Source organism: Trachypithecus francoisi, unplaced genomic scaffold (genome assembly GCF_009764315.1).
Source record: "Trachypithecus francoisi isolate TF-2019V2 unplaced genomic scaffold, Tfra_2.0 Lachesis_group3, whole genome shotgun sequence".
Classification (NCBI taxonomy): Eukaryota; Metazoa; Chordata; class Mammalia; order Primates; family Cercopithecidae; genus Trachypithecus; species Trachypithecus francoisi.
Genome location: NW_022681468.1, coordinates 153,467,557 through 153,487,143, shown reverse-complemented (window position 1 = coordinate 153,487,143; position 19,587 = coordinate 153,467,557). Strand labels below are relative to the sequence as shown.

Here is a 19,587-nt window from a genome sequence, read left to right as displayed (position 1 = left end):
TCCTTGAGTAATTACTGCTAAAGTTTGTTGCTTATCTAAAGGCTTTAAGGAAGTTTGGAACTTAGGAGGTCGACATTAAACAGCCTGAAACCTCAGCCTGCAGGGACTTATCTAAAAGATAAAGTGTATCTAGAGACACAGGGAAATCTCATATCTCTAAATGTTTACCTTGCAAAGGAAAAAGGAGAACCTTGCATGTGTTTTCAGCCTGAGTGCAGAATTAACGATTCTGGATGAGGGCTGGGAGTTAGCTGAAAATCTCCACTGAATGATCAGTCAGCAATAACGATTCTGATTCATGCACAAAAACAAAAAACAAAACAAAACCGGAAACAAGGCTTTCTATTATAATTACAACAAAAACAGTGAAGCCGGAAAAAGACTTGGAGAAAGCAATATTTTTTAAAAATTAAGGCCCTATGTATTTTTGTACCCAAGTTTCTAATAATTTTGCAGATTAGAAAATTATTTTCCTTATTTAGAGAATAGAGGGAACAATTCTGAGTGTGGCGAATTGGGCGGAATTCCTGGAGTAAGCACCGGGAAGCACCACCTAACCGATGCTCACTCTCTTATACTTGAAAAATCCAACACAATGAAAACAACAGCAACAACAACAAAACAAGTCCTCAAGATCACGAGGTTAATAGGACCTACATTTACTCATTAACAGAGCAGATTCTCAATTAAGTAATTTTTAGAAGGCTGCTCTCCAGTGAATCAATGCATGAATGAATGAGTGAAGTGAATGAGGATCTGGTCTAAAGACTATTCATTAAGCACTTATTTCTCTGAGAGTGAATTTTTGGAAAGAACTTAAAGACTACTCAATACTGTGGGTAATGCAAGAAATGAGAAAAAAAAAATTTCTGGTAAAGGCACCACCATAGTAAAAAGGACTGAAGATTTAGAACCAGGGCTATGGCCCCCAAGACTCCTATTTTTAAGAGTAAAAAAATTAGAGAAAGTAAACAATATGGTATTGATATATTCTGATCTATCTTTTACCTTCCTTTCAATAGCTTCTAATTTAGAGGCTCGGTGAAATTTTGCATTTACAAGCCCCCTTTCTATTTTCTGTCTTCTAAAAAATAAGTTAGAGGGTAATTTGAAAATTCCTTTTTTTAAAAAATGTTTTTTTAAAATACAATTTTACTTTATCCATCTGTGACTGGGGCTAGGAATACTTACTGAATCAGTTGCTATGGGATAATTGTGTAATATTTGCAATGAGTTATCTTCAACTTTTTTCCTATTTAAAAATAAGTAAATCGCTAAGTCAATATCGTTCTTTTAAACCATGCAACCCACTGAAATATAGACTTTTGTTTCTGTGTTACTTTGAGAAACCATGTAGATCATGCCAATTGAGATGGATAAAGGACTTATTTGAGCAAACTTTGTCTCCCATCCAAATACTGTTATAATGAAGTGCAGAAGTAGGTAGAGGCTTGTGCCTCACACAGGACTTGTCTGGAGTTTATTGTCTCCATCAATGAAAGAGAAGAGGATAATTCTAAAAATCTTAGATATCAAAAAGGGTCTACGTTTTTGGCCAAATTTCTTTCCATATTTAGAGACTCTGGAAAAACTGGTTACTTTCAGCCTGAGAAATTTTATCTTCCAAAAAGTTCTCATTTAAATATTTTCTTTAAGGGGCATTTTTTGGAACTGTTTCAGAAGCTTGTTGCATTCCTTTTTTGTTGTTTTGTGTTTTCTCTGTAGCACTGTACTTTCCTCTAAACTAGGAACTTTTTTTCTCCCCTTATTGGCATTCCAACCCAGCAAAGAAATATGCATCCTGAGATAATGCTGCCAGCTTGCTATGAAAACCATATTTCATTCTTTCTTTGCAGAGCAAAAGGGAAAAAGCACAAAGGAGCTGGTATAATTGAATGTAAAGGATTGCAGCAAACCTCCCCTTTGAGTCCCCTCGCTGGCATTCCCTTCCTTTATTTCCCCCTCTACTCCTTTTGTTTACCACTTTTAAAAGGCTCTTGCTGAGTCTTAGCTGCTTGCCCAAATTTGGTCTGAATCTAAATTTCTGGAAATGGGACTCCCATCTCTACAAGATAGAAGGGTGTCTAGAAGTGGTGATCTGACACAGCAATGGATTGGAGACACAGCTGCCTAGGTACAATAAATACATTCAGTGTTCGGCTCAGTGTGGGAATTTCATGAATCTGCTGCAGGAAGTAAAATGGGAAGATATGGTAATGCTTTCTCTTATTCAAAATTGGTATGCCATGTGTCAATGGTCACCCCCAGTTACATTTCCCCAGTTACAGAGCAAACTGAAACCCACTTAAATTTCAGGGTGATCCCTCTGGTTAAACATTAATAATGTGTGTTTTTCTTTTTACATCTTTTAATCTCTTTTCCCACCTTCTTTTGGTTTTCTTCTCAGAAATAATTGTAGGTCTCCAAGAAATGATTATATGACCATGGAGACAGAATGATTGGAAACTATACAGAGGTGTAAAGAGATTAGAAACTCTACTGCTAACACAAGGCCAGTTATTTCACCACATGAATGACTGTCAGTAAGAAAATGCTCCAGAGTAGCAAAAGACTTCATGGGGCTGGTTGAAATCACACCCCTTTGGATCTCTGCCTCTTCCCATGGCCACTGATTTTTCTGGCATAGGAAGTGATCTGAAAGAGAAGCATTTTCACCTAGAGCTCACCAAAGCTTTTCTGTATTCATTTCATCAGCATCGGCAGTTTCAGCACATTAAATGCTGACAATGAATCTAGCACCTGGCAAATCTGACTTGAGATTCAAATGGATTTTTATTCAGAAACATAGACGTTACTTGGAAATAATCACTGAAGATGGCAGCTATGCGTTTAACAAATGGCCGCGGTGGAAATTGCTGAGCAGAGAGAGGATATTTAGTCCAGCAGGCTTGTTCCCTTTAGGTTTATCTCGACCCCACCTCCCTGGTTTATCACTCTATCCTTCAATCCTTTCTCTCTTGAGATAAAAGTGTCCAGCTGTCTCTGTACCTCATTTAGATTTCTTGCACCACTGGCCAATTATTCCATATGTTTACCACAAAATTATTTTCCTCAATTCCCAGCTTACTCTTGATGTCCTAATATCACAACATATTTCCTGGTGTCTGCTCTCCTTGCAGTGGAATGACAACATATACACCTTGGAAAATGACTTCTCTTTGCTGTAAAGAAGTGCAACCTCTTCTAGCATCCACCCTGCCTCCTACTAATTAGGCTTCAAATTGGGCTTGGAGATTCACTGACCTAGGCCTGAAACTGACCCTCTGTCTTGAAACCCACCTAGAACACTATTATTGCCCTTCAAGTATAAGCCGCAAAGAAAAGCATCTGGGCACCCAAATCTATCTGGGCTGATGGATCCAGGAGGAAAATGATTGCTTTCCTTAGGCTACCACTCTGTTCCTGTCCATATTTTAATCAGGGCTGAGAAGTTCTTCTAATAATGATACCTTTTATTTTCAGAGCACTTTTAACCTACAACATGTTTTCACACACAAATTCTCCTTTTGTGTCAGCATCATTCCATTTCACACATTAGGAAACCAAGTCACCTGGGTGGTTAATGAGCCTTCCTGAAGGGAAAGAGAAGGAGGCTAGAAAGGGAAACTGATTCTTTTCTCTTGGCACAGTCCTTTACTGGTAATTGAACAAGAGCCTATATATTCTTGAAAAATTCATCAATGGGGCCAAATAGAAATGGGTAAAGCAAAACTACCACCTTCCATGAAGAAGTAATACAAAGGGGGTGTTGATTATTAAAAATGATTAATAATCTGGAATGACTGTTGTGAGACCATTTTGATGGGAAGGTGGGGCTAACAGGACACAGGTATTTAATCTCAGCTTGAGAGGCCATACAAGGACATTTAATCCATTATACAAAGGAACTCTCTGAACCACCTTCAACTGGAAAGTTCTTTGAAATTTCAGTGTCATGCTTTTTTATCTGGAGGCCTGGAGACAGCCTTCTATCAAGAAAGTAAATCCTTTATTCCTAGTACGCCTGTAAACTGTCAACAAGTCACCCTGTGAATTGTGCTGGTTGGTATACAACTAGGCTGTAATTACTGCAGTGACATGAGTTTTTAAAAGTACAGTATTCCCTGCTTTTAAAATTAATCTGGAAATGGAAACATTTAAGTCAATATTATAATTCGGATATAGCACTGAGAAAAGTTATATGAGAACATGGAAATGTCTTATAATCTTTCCTTTGTAATTTTAGCTTCAAGGATTTTAATTGTCAAAGACTTTCCTATATTTCAATGATTACTGTTATCAAAGATGTATATAAACGCAACTCATCAAATGACTCAAGCAAGGACTTCCTCATTTAAAAACTAACCTTTTTCGTCTTTTGTCAATAAATGCTTATAAGTATGTCTCCTGATAAAATACCAGAGTGTTAATACCCAAAACTTGCTTTCAAAATGCCTAACCTTCACAGTTATTTGAAGCCACTTACCTCCTAGGGTCCCCTAATCTTACCTGCCTGCCATCAAAGAACTGTAAAAAAAAAAAAAAAAGTATCATCTGAGCAGCTACAAAAGTCTATCTTTGTTTAATACAGAAGTTCTGCACAGTAAGTTGTCTGCACTAAATTTTTCCCCCTTAAACATGCCTATTTGCCCCTGGAAGAAATCTCCATTGCTATTTGTAAGCTACTTAATGTCTTCTTTGTATCATTGTATGAAATCATGTTTCTCTTTCATTTTTACAATTACTTATTTTAACTATTTTAACAATAGCTATCTTATGTGCCAGCACCATACTGACCACTTAGCACACAGAGTTTCTTAAAGTCTTACAACTACATGCGATATATATGACCATTTTCTCCATTTCACAGATGAAAGCACTAAGTCTTAAAGGGGTTTAGTAATTGCTGAAGGTCAAACATCTATCAAATGGTGGAGCCAGGATTTTAACCCCACACGGTCTGATTCCTGAGCCTGAGTGCTTACCCATCATGCTATATTACCTTTAGAGCTTTAATCAATATTCAGTCAAATTATACCATGTTTGCTTTTCCATTGCAAGGAGGTTATTCAGGTTGAAGATATTTGGTTCGTTGCTATTCCTCTCTCCTAATGCATGCACTTTGGTTGTTTTACAGCTGATTTGACTCTCCACCAACTAACCAGCATAGAAAGTGAGTCTTATCACTTGTGATTAGCTTTGACAGTGAGGTGCACACATTGAAGATCTGGTTATCATCTTTTAAAAGAAAGTCTTAATTAGGTGATTGATGATTTATGGACTTCTGAGAGCTAACTGTAGGAAAAAATGACTGAGTGTCATCAATTTCACTCCTTTCCTGAAGCACATTTTGATTTGGTTGCATCATCACTTTTTGCATACTCCCTACTGTAAATACACTGGAAAAGTCCATGAAGATTATTTCTAGCACTGACTGTGAAGACCCAAGGCATCTTTAATTCTCTTAGTCATCTCCTAAACTTCCTTTTTGCTTATTTGTTCTAAAGTTCATCATTACTGGCTGATACTAACAGGTCTGTTTTTATTGCTTATTGCTCTCATCAAGTGCGTGAAGCCATGTTCCATTGCTTATTACTATAGATGTTATTTTGTAGTGCTGCTTAACTACCCTGACCTTGTGTGGCCTTTCTATTTTAAGAGGTAAGTAAGAAGCAGAACCAGAACCACAAGTCTTCCGTGATTGTCTGATTTTTATGTTTTTTTACTGCTCTAATTCTTTGGGTGCAAATCTTACAGCCCACACGTCTAAATTCCTGGTCTCAATCGGAGAAGTGGGCATTATTTCCCAGTATTGCTGACTGAATGAGTTTGTTTAGGAACTACACTCTGATCCCCTCTGCTTTTTGACTGAGAGCTCTCAGGGCCTGGAGAAATAGTTTATAGTCCACTCTTCTCATCTCTCTTAGTGATTACTTTGTAGTTAAGAACAGTGACTGTGAGGCCTTTTGAAAGTAGATTGAATAGCTTTCTCTGTTTTGAAGCTGACTTCATCAAGGCACTGGGCAAGTTCAAAATGCACTAAAATAAGTGGTGTTCACTTTCAGATTTCTTTCTGAAATCCCCAGAAGTTTGGGCCCTACATTAAATTCTTGCTGGTCTTTTAGAGGTATTTGCTGTACTATCCTCATGAGTCACACCTTATTATCAAAGTTACGGTAGCCGTTAACTAAGACTTGGACCCGAGGGCAGGATTACAGGATTTTTCTGAAGGAAGTGTGAAAATTAGGAAGATGGAATTATTTTGTAGAGATGGAAGTGTCAACGTTTCTGCTGTATTATGGGAAGTATGCTCTGCGACAGACTGCCACATCCTAACCCTTGGCATTCTGTGGCAAACATGGCTCAAATAATAGAGAAACAAGAAACCTAAACTCCCTCTCACACTCACTGAACTCCTTGTATATGCCTTGGGACTCAATGGAATTCAGAAAGGAAGGGTGTTCTTTCCAGCTCCAGCCAGGTGTCTGATTGTGGGAAATGCTAGACTTTAGATTCGAAAAATTATTCATTCTTCAGACGCAAAGACTACATCAAAAACTACAGGTAATGGACGATAAGGCACAGTATTTTCAAAAAGAACAAGATCAAATATCAGTACCAAATATCCATGTGGAAATATTTATTTTTCTCAGAAATTCCCGTCACACCTCCCTCAATTGCCTCAAATGTACAAAAATTATGATTCTAAAGCAATGTTAACTGCGTCATGGACCAATGTATATATATTAGCTCAGTCTGGTAATCAGTATGCTATAAAAGAATGTGCAGAGCAAACAAGTATCCTATAGTTAACAAAGAATGCATTTATTTTACTGTTTCAGATCACTGATAACTTGTGCTAGGAACATAAATGAGAATATGTATATTTACATATATTTTTGCACTCTGAAGCTCATATCAACATATAATCACATACACATCCCCCTCCAGAGGGGAATGTGCTGCCTTTATTCCAAGTTTTTGGTCTAGAGGGTGTCTTTAAATGTACATAGTTCCAATCTTTAGAAGAAAATTAAAGTGAATTCAAGTCTGTATTGTCTATCCTTTCTTTCTGCCTTTCTTTTCAGGTTAGCAGTTTATTTCTGCATTAATCACCCTGACAGAAGCAAGGCAACTCAATTTTCTGCTTCTGTAGGTAGGCACATCACTTTCTGTACAGCACTAGGCATGAAAAGGGCTGCAGCTAAGCTTTGGTTACTGGTGTAATTGAAATGCTATCCACACTATAGGGTGCATTAAAGTCAGATAACGGCAGTTCCTGTGGCCAATTTAAGTAGCTTGACTTCCCTGGGAAAAAAAAAAAAAATTGCCTGACAGATAAGGCAGACAAACTGGCTAATTCTCCAAGCATGTCTCTCATTGTGATCCCAGAAAAATGAGAAAAAAATGAATCACAGAACCACAAAATCAATTGACCCTCGGGTAGCTCATCAGGCAGCGAGCCTGATAAACCTAAAAGCTTTGTTAATGTCTGCCTGCCTGTATCCCACAGATAGAGCACTTTGTAAATGAACCTGCTTTGATAAATATATTAAGGAAAGCTGTGAATAAAGGCAGAGACTTCTCATTTGTAAATACAACCTCTGCTACATGGAATTAGAATGATAAAATGGAGTTCCATGTAATTAAGTTTGTATAAGGCCTGAAATCCGTGCAAATACTTTCCCTGAATTTTGAAAGAGAACTGTCAGTTCAATTAATCTGAACATCACCCCAAGAATGTACCGAACAAAATTAAGCTGCTGATAAAACCTGGGCCAGTATTTTGATAAGTAATTCCTATATCATTTCTTGGCCACTGTGATCATTTTATTTAATCCTCTGCCCCTCCTTTTCCTCAGTTACCCTCTAAGCTGTGTACAAAGGGTGGACGGTCCATACACCACCACAGGAATAATCTACCAAATCGCACAAATGGAAAAACCTTTTCTCCTATTTAAAAAAAAAAAATTAGGGTAAATAAATTTCTATTAGGAGATACTAAAAAGCCTGTATCTACATCACCACTCAAAGCCAAGACAAAAGAATCCTTTCTGGAACCGATGACTCCGTATGAGGACTATGCAAAAACCCACGGTGTGACTATTTTCAATAGGAATAACCGGAACAGAATTTGTGGTTCAATTCGAGAATTTTAAAGCATCAGAGATGGGAAAAGTGAGGTGGAGAGGAAAAGTGATAGAGAAGAAGAGAAAAGAAAGAGGGAGAGAGAAAAAGAAAAGGAGTCAATCTTAACAAAAACCATTTCCCTAGGTTACCCTTTCCTCTCCCTAATCACTCCTTTCACACCTCAAGGTAGAAACACAGAAGTTATCCTCCTCAATTTCATTTGTTTTAGAAACAAAACAAAGAGAAAACCATTATTTAGAAATCTCATTTTAGCCATGGGAGAAAGACATTGATTTTTGGGTCACTCACCAGTTGTTTACTTGGAGAATTGTAAGTCCTGTGTCTTGCGCTAACTGTTTCTTCTGCTCTTCGGAAGGGTACGGATGCTAATGGAAAAACAAATGTTTTAAAAGATGGATCAGAAGTTAAGAAAGAGTCACTTACTTCTAAGAATAAAACCACCATTGGTGATTTCTTTAGTCTATGACTTGATTTTCCTAACTTGTATCTTTTTTATCATGTGTTGAGAAATTGTGGGCAGGGACAAGAACCCAGAAACCTGTATTAGCAGCCCCATGTTCCTATTACATTCTGTAGGGCCAGCAGTAAAAAGTAAGGAGTTTAAGTTATTCAACGTCTTTAATCAGTCAGAACGCAAAGCACTTTTGTGATGGTGTCAGAATTTTGGTCATCTTCGTCGCTTCTGCTGCACTAAGGGAACTGGTTTCAGGCCCCTTTTACTCCCCTCCTAGACAGCCTATGTAAAGCCCTTATTCTAAATTACCTTTGTGAGATGGCTCAATATAATCATCCTTCCCTAGTTATTTTGAGAGTATTGACAGTAAAAGTTTAGAAAGTGAGGTAGTATATAATCACAACTATTCTCGTAAGCCATGGCAACCGATTCAATTACAGCACAGTTCACTCACAGTGTATTTCTGTTGACTCCTGTGTGGGACAACAGAAGATCCTTTCACTGTTACTGGTGACTGCTCTAAGTTAACAGGGTCACACAATGATCACACAGCAAAACGAGCCAATTATGTGCAATGCTTCATACAGAAATTTTACATTTTACCTTCAACTACAACAGTAAGAGAATGAAGCCATAGGTTTTCGTGTTTTCTAATTCTTTACTTCCCCTGGGAATTCACCAACATTTCTCATGGACAATTCTCCCATTATCAAGCCACTTTCCTCTCTCATTCTAAAATCAAGGATTGTTATTTTAGACCCATACCTTACTTTAAAAGACACTGTACTGGGTATACATAATTATGAAATATGGATATTAAATAGGTCCCTGCTCTAAATTCACTGATTTTCTTAAACAAAAAAGTAAACTTTTATCTAGCATGTCAAAGTCATTCATAAAGTAGAAAGCCTTTTGTAACAAACACTTCCCATCAACATTATTAGAGGGTGACATTAGGAACAACAAAGTATTCCATTCAGAGTATTCTAATCATTCCAGTCTTTGAGAGAGTGAATGTTTTTCAATCATCTAAGATTTTATTCTTCAGGTATTTCATTTTCTATAATAGCGTACATTATCCAAAATGTGCACAATTACTTATTAGCAAACCCAAATGCCATGAGGTTAAACAAAATCCCCTGTATAGCAAAAGGGGTTAACTAGATTTGTATTAATATAGAAGCCAGGCTTTTAATATTCTGCAAATGTTAACAAAGAAAGATGATAATGTTGAGTTAATATGGGTTAAGCATAAAATGAAAATAAATTTTTCTGATTGCGAGGTGTTGACACTTTTTTGGCTAGGGCCTCCAGCCTGTTCCTGAAAGCTGTGTAATTACAGAAGGCTTTTCCCCTCCTTTCCCCCTCCTGCTTCGAGCCTACCCACATTAGTAATGACCCCTTCACTGCTTCAAAAATCACTAATGGTCTTCAGCACGGGCAAGAAAAATGAACAGGATAAATTGGAATCCACAGTTAGTAATTTGCATCCTATGAGGCTGCTTTGGCCACTCACACTCATTCCTGGCCATCAGTCGTTGCCTGTCAGGTGCTGCACTCTGCCACCATGACAAATACTCCTCCTAACACTCTGATTCGTCCAAACAATGTAATTGTCCTCCATTCTCCTTTTGGTAATGGAGATAATGAATGACTGCACAAACAAGAAGGATTGCTCATCACTGACGCCAGTGTGGCTTCAAACTGGAAAAGGCCTGGAGTACAAATTTTAATGGACTGAAAACACTGGTTGGGGTGGGAGGGGCGGTGGGAAAAGAAATGTAAAAATCCTTTCTGTTATGGTATTTTCCTGCCAAATTCATGGGAGTTGCACCCTTTGACTTTTTGCCCCTCCAAGATTTTTAGAGCCTAGGTTCATAGGTTATTTGCCCAACAGAAATATATTTTGCAAATAGCACAAATTAAAATGAAAACAAGGATGCATCACGAGAGTATCTAGACCTGCGTTGGTAATGTCTTCCAGTGTGCTGTTTCTTTATGCAGTGTTTTTGATCTTTCTTGTGTGTTTAGTCTTGCTCACTGTTCACTGTTGTGATGCATTTGTCCAAGGCAGTTCTGACAAAATGTGGGTTGTAGAGTCTCTCTCTCTTTCTCTCTCTTTCGGTGTCTGTCTGTGTGTGTGTGTGTTTAAGCAAGAGAGAGAGAAGGTTTAGATGAAATAAAGGTTTAGGATGTAAGCAGAAGAGCTGAAATGGGAGATTACTGGAGAGTCAATTCCTTCAAGTTTGATTGTAAATTTTGTAAATTCTGATTGAATAACAATAATTCTTTCCAGTGTTTTGTTAGAAATTCAGTCAAATGACCACAGAATTACATAAATGGTGCATTTTATCTTGGGAATCCCTGAGCTGTACGGAATCACTATGAAAGCAGTTGCAAATTCCATCCACAATCATTAAAAAAATTGGTACCTTACCAAAATTCACCTTGCACAGATGGCTTTTTTTTAATTAATAGGGAAGACCATAATAACTTTAACTTATTTAAATAACGGTCTGTGGTTTCTGAACATTCATGATTCCATGCCCCTTTTATACATGGGTGGACTGTTTATCTCCAAGTGCTCTGGCAATCAGCCACTATATTTCTAAAATTAAAAAGGGGATTGAAAATAATCAGCTTTCAGAGGAATTGGAACCATGACAATGTGTTTTGGATTAATTTACAAATATATGTATACATTTAAGGCCAAACTGTGGAACTAGAGAATTTCTACTACATGGTCTATCATATGCATTCTTCTGCTTTATTAGAACAGACATCATATTGAAATAATAAACATGGGAAGCCTTTCACTTCTTCTTTGATGTGTATTACTAAATGTCTGACTGGCTCAAATTTAAAATAAACTTTGGTATGCTTGCACTTGAAAACTGGAAGTAGACCACAAGCAATAATTTGTTGTCAGTTTCCATATTCTTGGACTAAAGCTATAGTTTAGTCTGTTCACTGTTGGGGGTCAACCCACTCTAGTCCAGTGGCCCAGAGGTGGCTCAGCTTACTCATAAGAGCACACATCATAGTAACCTGATAGCAATGATTAGGATTCCCCTCATCAAGAAAGAGCCAGCACAGGTTAAACTTTTTCACATCTCGAAAGAATTCTAAAGCCACTGTTGAATAGAAGTCAGTCACAACGATCCTTTAACTTTGAATATCAACTGACAGCTGTTCAAAAAGCTAAGAAGACATGTATGGCTTATGACTTCATGTAGACAGAAAATGTATTTTAATTACCTTTCTTCTAAGGACTCATTTGAAAGTAAGCTATCTTTATTCAAGATACTGACCTTAGGCCTTCTTCTTTTTTATTTTCCTTTTGGGGTTAACTAGGTTTGTCAAGAACATGGAAATAGATCTACAATATCCTTGGAATACATCAGTGGGACTTTTTATGGGCAAACCACCTAATAGTCAACTTCTTTTGTGATTAACTCCTCTGTGATGATATCCAAACTGAAACTGATATATCATAAACTTTATTCTATATTGAAAGAATTTATATTGATGTTTTGAAATTTTAAGTGATACCTTGAATCACCTCATAAATTAGATATGTACAATGAATGAAAAAGGTAGTATCTGGAAGGCTAAAAGTTTGGAATTAACCTAAATGTCTATCAACTGGATGACAGTTAAATAAAATGTGAGGTTCTCATGAAAAGGTTGTCCCCATATATTATTGAGTTAAAAAAGCAAGCTGCAGAACAATATGCATCATCTATTTCTGATGAATAAACAAATAAAATATACACATATCTATGCTTGTAGTGCAGAAAAATCTGGAAAAATATACACTGAATAATTCATGTTGTGTAGGGCAGCGAGTAGAAATTTTTTGTTTATATACTCCTATATTGTCTATGTGTGTACTGCTTTAAATAATTTTAAAAATATAATATCAATTTTAAAATTATAATTAATTATAATTATAACTAATTTATATACTTCATATTTTTAAAAAACTATAGCCTCTTAACTTTTTAATACAATGTGATATTCTCTCGCATTGTAGTAACTCTTTCATGGACTTTTTTTAAAGCAAGACATCTCCAAGATCAGTTCTGCCTCTTAGGTTACCTTCCTATCCTGTAAGTCTGACTCACTTGCTGGTCTACAAAGCTGACCAGATGAGCGCTGACTGAACAATGCACAATTTGTCACATTACTTCTGTGATAACGTAATACAGTCATTTAGATAATGGTCAAGTAACTTGTTGAGTAGAATCTTAGTTTGAGTAAATGTGTGGAAACTGATCATTACAATGATCACTTCCTTTTCTTTGCTCCCCTCCAAGACATACATTTTATAGAGTTAATACAGGTGACCTTCACTTTGATGATCCACTCATTAGTGAAACTCTCTACGTAATTTCCCTAATGTGGACAATAAAAACGCATTGGGCAGATATCATTGATCTAGGACTATGCTTACTGAAACAGGGTACAGGCAGACATGCTAAGGACCCAACCCCTCAATAAATAAATGCATCTTCCTGGAATGCCAAATTTATTCGATTGCCCTTAATTTAATGCCTTTTCCTTTTTAAATATCTTTTTTTATTATGTAAACAAGAATTCCTATGCTATGAATAGAATGTATATTCTCATGAATTTTGAAGGTAAAACAAGAAACAATAAGATATTTTAAACCAATCCCATCCTTGTAGTGGAAAAAAATCACCTTTCCACTAAATTCGCATAGCAATTTACTTGGTATTCATAATTTTCAGCTTTTCATTGCCGTACTTGATTTACATCTCTGTGAAGTATAACTTCCTGAAGGTAAAGCCTTGGGATTTTTAACTTTCGTATTTCTCCCCCATTCTTTCTCAATATCTCTAAATATTTGTAGAAAAAATGAAAAAAATTAGACATAGTTCTCATTCCAGCTTTGTTACTTTAAACAAGACTGTGCTTGGGATGCAGTCTCTGTTATGGTAAAATGAGAGAAGGTTAACAAAGGCATACATGGGATATAAAACACCTATAGAGGTTGTAATAACAAGGTTTGTGATGCTTAATTTTGAATTGCTCTGACTCTCTTTCCCTGACAAACATATACACACCCTTCTCAAGTTGTCTGAGCTTCTAGCCACATCAGGATGCAGTAAAAATCCTTTGCTATCCTACTGCCAAGCTAACTCCGTTTCCACCTGAAGCACTTCTGCATGAAACAGTATGTATCTCTTGATTTGTGTTTCTATATTCAAATTTCTATATTTTCTGGAGGTCTCATCCTTGTCTCTAGCTCTTGAAATCAGAATCACAAAACATTAAGAGTCAAAAGATTTTTGGACAGAACTTGATCTGAGACCTAATTTATGTAAATAAGGAAACCGAGGCTCACAAGGCTTAAATAATCTACATCAGGTCATATAAATTGGCTTTGGCAAGAGTTGGGATAACCAACGGCTCTCCTAACATTTAGTGGAGGACTTTTCCACTCTAACATTAATGTTTTATATTGAAATACCACTTCCCCTTTCTTTTTGATAAGAGTGCCCTGATTTTACTTTAGGGATGTAGTCAGTGGTGGCTAAGTGACTCACATTTAGCCAGTCAACACAAATAATGATGCTGTCTGCATTAAAGATGGAACCCAAGTTAGGTTAATGGGAGTCAGTCATGAAACTGTTAAAAGTGTTGTTTTTTTCACTGCGGTTACCAAGTCAGTAAAATGTGTGCCTGGAGTTACTAATGGCTATTATTGTCACTGAATGAAGAGAACTTGATTGAGAATGAAGCTCATGCAGACAAAAGGAGAGCCAACAGATGCAGAAAATACATTCCTTTTTTTTTTTTTTCTGAGACGGAGTCTCGCTCTGTCGCCCAGGCTGGAGTCCAGTGGCGCGATCTCAGCTCACTGCAAGCTCCGCCTCCCGGGTTCAGGCCATTCTCCTGCCTCAGCCTCCCGAGTAGCTGGGAAACCAGGCCCCCACCACCACGCCCGGCTAATATGTGTGTGTGTGTGTGTGTGTGTGTGTGTGTGTGTGTATTTACTAGAGACGGAATTTCACTGTGTTAGCCAGGATGGTCTTGATTTCCTGACCTCGTGATCTGCCCACCTCAGCCTCCCAAAGTGCTGGGATTACAGGCGTGAGCCATCGTGCCCGGCAGAAAATATATTCCTAACATCATTTCTACACCTAAATTAAGCTTTACCTAAAAGTTACCACCTTTTACCTTTCAGTCACTTCAGCCAATAAATTAGTCCTGAATAACAAACGTAGTGTGATTTGGATTATGTGGACCTTTTTCAGTTTATTCCCTTTTCCCCTCCCGCTAGAAATGATTGTTAAAAAAAAAAAAAAAAAAGAGAGAGAGAGAGAGAGAAGCATGAGGAGGAAAAGGAGGAGGAAGAAGAAAAAGGAAAAGAATAAAAAGGAAATGAATCATTTTGCTTTAATTTCTATGGAAAAGCAGACTCTGGTCAAACAGCAAAAACTTTAGAATTGAAGTTTTTTAAAAAGTTTATCAGAGTAGTGATCCCAATAGATTTTAAAAATCATATAGTTTGAAAGATAGAGGCTTAAGCATGCAATGTATATGGAAGTGTGAAAATTTTGTATCTAAATTCGAAAACCAAAGGATAAGGTGGAATTTTAACGATGTTTCTTAAAATGACCATAGAGAGTAAATTTTAGCATGTTTTTCACGTAAAGTTGAAACTCTAAAGTGAGATGAATATAAATTTGCTGATATAAATTCAAAATACCTGAAAAACACATTTAGACTCAATAACCTTACAGCAACCAAAGGCTGTGATAAGGCAAAATGATACAAAAACTATTGCAATCATCTGGCTAATTTAGGGTTATTTGATTTCAGTAAAATTCCCCTACCCGGCTGCTGAAGGAGAGTGTATCTCAAGTGGTGTGGGATCAAAACATCCCCCTCCATTTCCACGATTCCGGCATGTCCAAGCCCTGCTATCCACCATAGTTCATTCAAACAGTGGAAAACCCTCCCAAGCCAGAAGTAGTCGCTCCCCCAAACTTCCACAGTGCTTTCTTTCCTCCTCTCTTGTGTTTTTACTCACTTCATATTGTCTTTTATGTACACATGTGCATCTGTGTTACATCCCTCACTGGACTGCAAATCATTTGAGGGCAGAGTTCAAGAATTATTTAACCTCGAATTTTCTACAGCACTTAGCTCGGTGTTTCCTACAGAACAGGTGTTCAATACATACTTGTTACTGAATGCATTGGTTCTGAAATTGGTAGCGTTTCCTGACAGAAAGGACGGACTGTGCCACAGATAAGATACATAAGTACTCAGATACATATGGAGAGATTGAGACAATCATTTAACTGTTTTACGAACACAATATTTGGATATTTGAAGACATCTCTGAAGTTTTTACTTTTCATCCAGATGTTTGATGTTACAGAAACGCAGGCTTCACCTTCAAAATAGTAATTTTTAAAAATTTAATGCCAGAGGTATACTTGGGAGGAGGGGAAAGTGACCATTTCAGGAAGATTCACTTCCATTTGAGTTTACATGGAGGTAAATAGATTGAATTATAATAATAGCATCCTATAAAATTCAGAAAAGGTTTGAGAGATGTTAATAATTACCAGATCCTAAGAAATTAAAATGTTTGGTGGATACTGAGAGCCAGAGTGGGAAGGCCTTATTAAAAAGAGCAAAGAGAAAAGCACACTGTCTTCTGTAGATAAGCTAAAGGAATACTGAATAATCTTTGGATTATTATCCAAAGATTTTAAGAACAATTATTAAATTTATTATTAAGATGTAGATAAAATAGAAAAGTGGAGAAGGAATGTTTTAAGATACCAAAGTTAATGACTAAAAGGAAAAAAAGGTGAGTATCTTAGGATAAGGAAAAACAAAAACATTTGCAAGGAGAAATGTTACATATACATATTCTAACAGTATCAAGGGAGTTTATATGGATGGGAGTGATGGAATTAAGTGATGGTCCAATACCACCAACACTCATTTTACCTCTAAACTTCCAAAAAGGCAACAAAAATATTGCAGATAAGATTCAGAATTTCAAGCATAACAAATATAATTATTTTCCTATCGACTGAGACTTTAAAGCTGAGCACAATCTTATTTCGAATATAACAGAAATATATTCCTAAGGCTAGAGAAAGATAACTTTTATTTAACATTTGTTAGGATGCTCCCATGAGCTGCTTGGCCATGCATGTTATGCTGCCTACATGGCTAATGGGTAATCTTACTAAATGAGCCAAGAGCCACAAATAAGGTCTTGACTCATTTAACAATCATTTCACATTTCCACACTATGACCAAATTAATATTTTATGGGACCACTCAATTCTACAGTCAGACCACTTTTCCAAAAAATTGAATTTTGTACTTATTTATTTTATGGATCATTTGTTGAAATAGATTTCAAAACAGGTTTAGGCTATTTAGATTTTTCAATGAACTGCAAAAGAAAAACTCAGATTCAGAGTTTTAGACCTAGAGAGGATATTAGAGGTCATCTAACTCAAGCTTCTCATTTTATGCCTAACAAAACTGAGGTTGACGGAGGCAAAATGGCTTGGCCAAGCCTCACTAACTTTCCTCTCTTTTAAGATGTCCGTGATTTCTCCAGTGAAAAGAAATTTCACACACATGATCTCAGAGAACACTCTTATGGAACATCTTATTTCTACCTAGGAATTATAGATGCCAATATCCAGATTTTTTTCCTGCAAGTTACTTAATAACACCCATATCCTATGTCTTTCTGTGCCACTGTATCTTTCCCCATTTGCCACACTGCGTTACAAATGCTTGCCTGTTTGTCTAGCTTCCCTATTAGACCATATGTGCCTTCAGAGTAGAGACTGGCTATCCATATTTTACTTCCAGAAGCTAGTTCACTGCCTGGCATTTAAGAGGTACCCAAAAAATACACGTTGAACTAACCAAGTTTGAAAAGGTGACAAGTGAATTCTTTGCATCCCCAAAATACTATTTTAAAATTACAGAAAGGGAAGTTAGTGGAGGTAAAAGCCAGACAGCAAACAAGAAGGGAGATTTAGGAACACAAAGAGGCAGAAAATACCAACTTTTTATCCACATCAAACTTGAAATAGTGAAAATCAGCCCTTACTTAAAACAAGAGTAAAACTTTATACATATAGAGAACTGGGAAGAAATTGCAAATCCAGATGGTGACAATGAGACACTATGGAAAAGAAATAAATGCATTGGAGTTTTCATTAACATTTAATTTATTCATTTTAAATAGGCTAAGGGATTGCTTTAAAACAAGGGTCTGAAGTATGTAGCAGAGAGTTATATAATGTCTAGACAACTGAGATACTTGTATCTAATCTTATGACAACAATCCTACTTAACAGGTCCAGACACAGTGCCTTATGAGACTGAGTTAGAAGGAAATGAGGATTAGCGATTAGTCCATTACAACATTTCTTTAATAACATGAAAAAAAAGTCTAGGTGAGAAAAATCTGGGGCAAATATTAAGGAATTATTAAGTAACATTAAAAGCTATAATAATTTCAGTATGTCCCATTCAATTTTACTTGCACAGATTATGCTATGAATAATTTTGTCTGATTTACCAGAAGAATGCACTGAAGGTCTAGTTGGCCAAGAGATAGCTAACATGGATTTAAAGAGGAAGAGGTTGTTTAAGGAAGCTGAGGGTTATCTTTTTTTTCAAAAAGGTTATTATCTCTAGAGTAAGCAATGGAAATGTGGTGGATAGTATCTTCTTGGCTCATCTCAGCGTATGGGATAACAGAATGGGGTTAATGATAAGCTTAAAAAGTTAGAAAAACAAGAAGGAAGAAGCTATAAACTAGTGACTTCTTGTGATAGACAGGAGTGGTTAAAAGGAGAACCTTCATAGTAACTGACCATTTCTTGCGCCATATTATGAAGAAAGTCTTAATCAGGAGGGCTATGCAACGCAACCCCTTAATAAGACTTAGTTCTTTCATTTTTGAAGCTCACCAAGACAGTAACTCATAAGGTATAAAACATCAGCATTAGGAACTTGGCTGAAAGGTTCAGAACTACTTTCTTTTTCTAACATATACCGAGAGCTTCTTTCTGCATATAAATGAGGGTTTCATACAACTAGAAACTTAGATGAACACCCTAAAAAAGGCAGGCTCAAAACATCTGACATTTTTTCTGTTTAATTATAGTCTCATATTCTTAAAATGTTTCGGAATTTATCTGACTTTTAAAAATACATAAGAAGCATCATTACCAGTCTGCCACAAAATATGACAAAATAAAACAAGGTATTGCCCAAGTGTTTACCTTAGTTTAGTTCTGCATTGTACTAGTAAATGAAGCAATCAACTATAATAACCAACCACAATAAGAAAGCTCTTACCCAGGCCATCAGAAAAGGTCAGTTAGCAGTATTTGTTTTGGAACTCCCCAGTTTTATCTTATCAATTTGTTTTTCCTTCCCTTTTTTTAGAGCAGCTTCTGCAGTGAAAGTTAAACTAAATCAAGATGGAGACAGAGCAAGGTACTGCCACAACATTATCTTTGTGCCCTATTACTATTTTACCTAAACTCTAGAATGCATAAATACATTAAATATAAAGTATTTCTGAGCATATACAAGAAAATCACTGTGTGAGTTTCTAATTTGTATATAGACAAAATCAACTGATTAGTAAATAGAGCACCTTCAAAATGTCTTTTCATCAAACCTATAAATATATATTTTTCTGGTAATTAAAATATAAGATCATAAATGATCTAATCTACACCATAACCAAAACCCCCCAAAAATAAATATGCATATCTTCACGATCTGGCTATCTACTGACTAAACATTCACTTGTTCAAGACAAAAGTGATTAAATACTAAAATATCAAACCATTTGATAGTACTTAATCTTTTGCCACCATAATGGAATGCAATGCTGAGTAAATCCAAATAAATTGGAAATGTATAGACTAAAAGAAAGTACA

The 19,587-nt window shown here is 36.4% G+C and overlaps 1 protein-coding gene across 12 annotated transcripts in view; it reads right to left on the bottom strand.

Moving 5' to 3' along the window:
* The window catches only part of MEIS2 (Meis homeobox 2), a 216,471-nt gene that overhangs the window by 53,235 nt on the left and 143,649 nt on the right, over positions 1-19,587 (bottom strand). For all 12 annotated transcript variants that reach the window (XM_033190633.1, XM_033190641.1, XM_033190638.1 and 9 more), the window contains exon 9: positions 8,440-8,516. In XM_033190633.1, the coding sequence (XP_033046524.1) occupies positions 8,440-8,516 (77 nt within the window). The remainder of the gene's footprint in view (positions 1-8,439; positions 8,517-19,587) is intronic.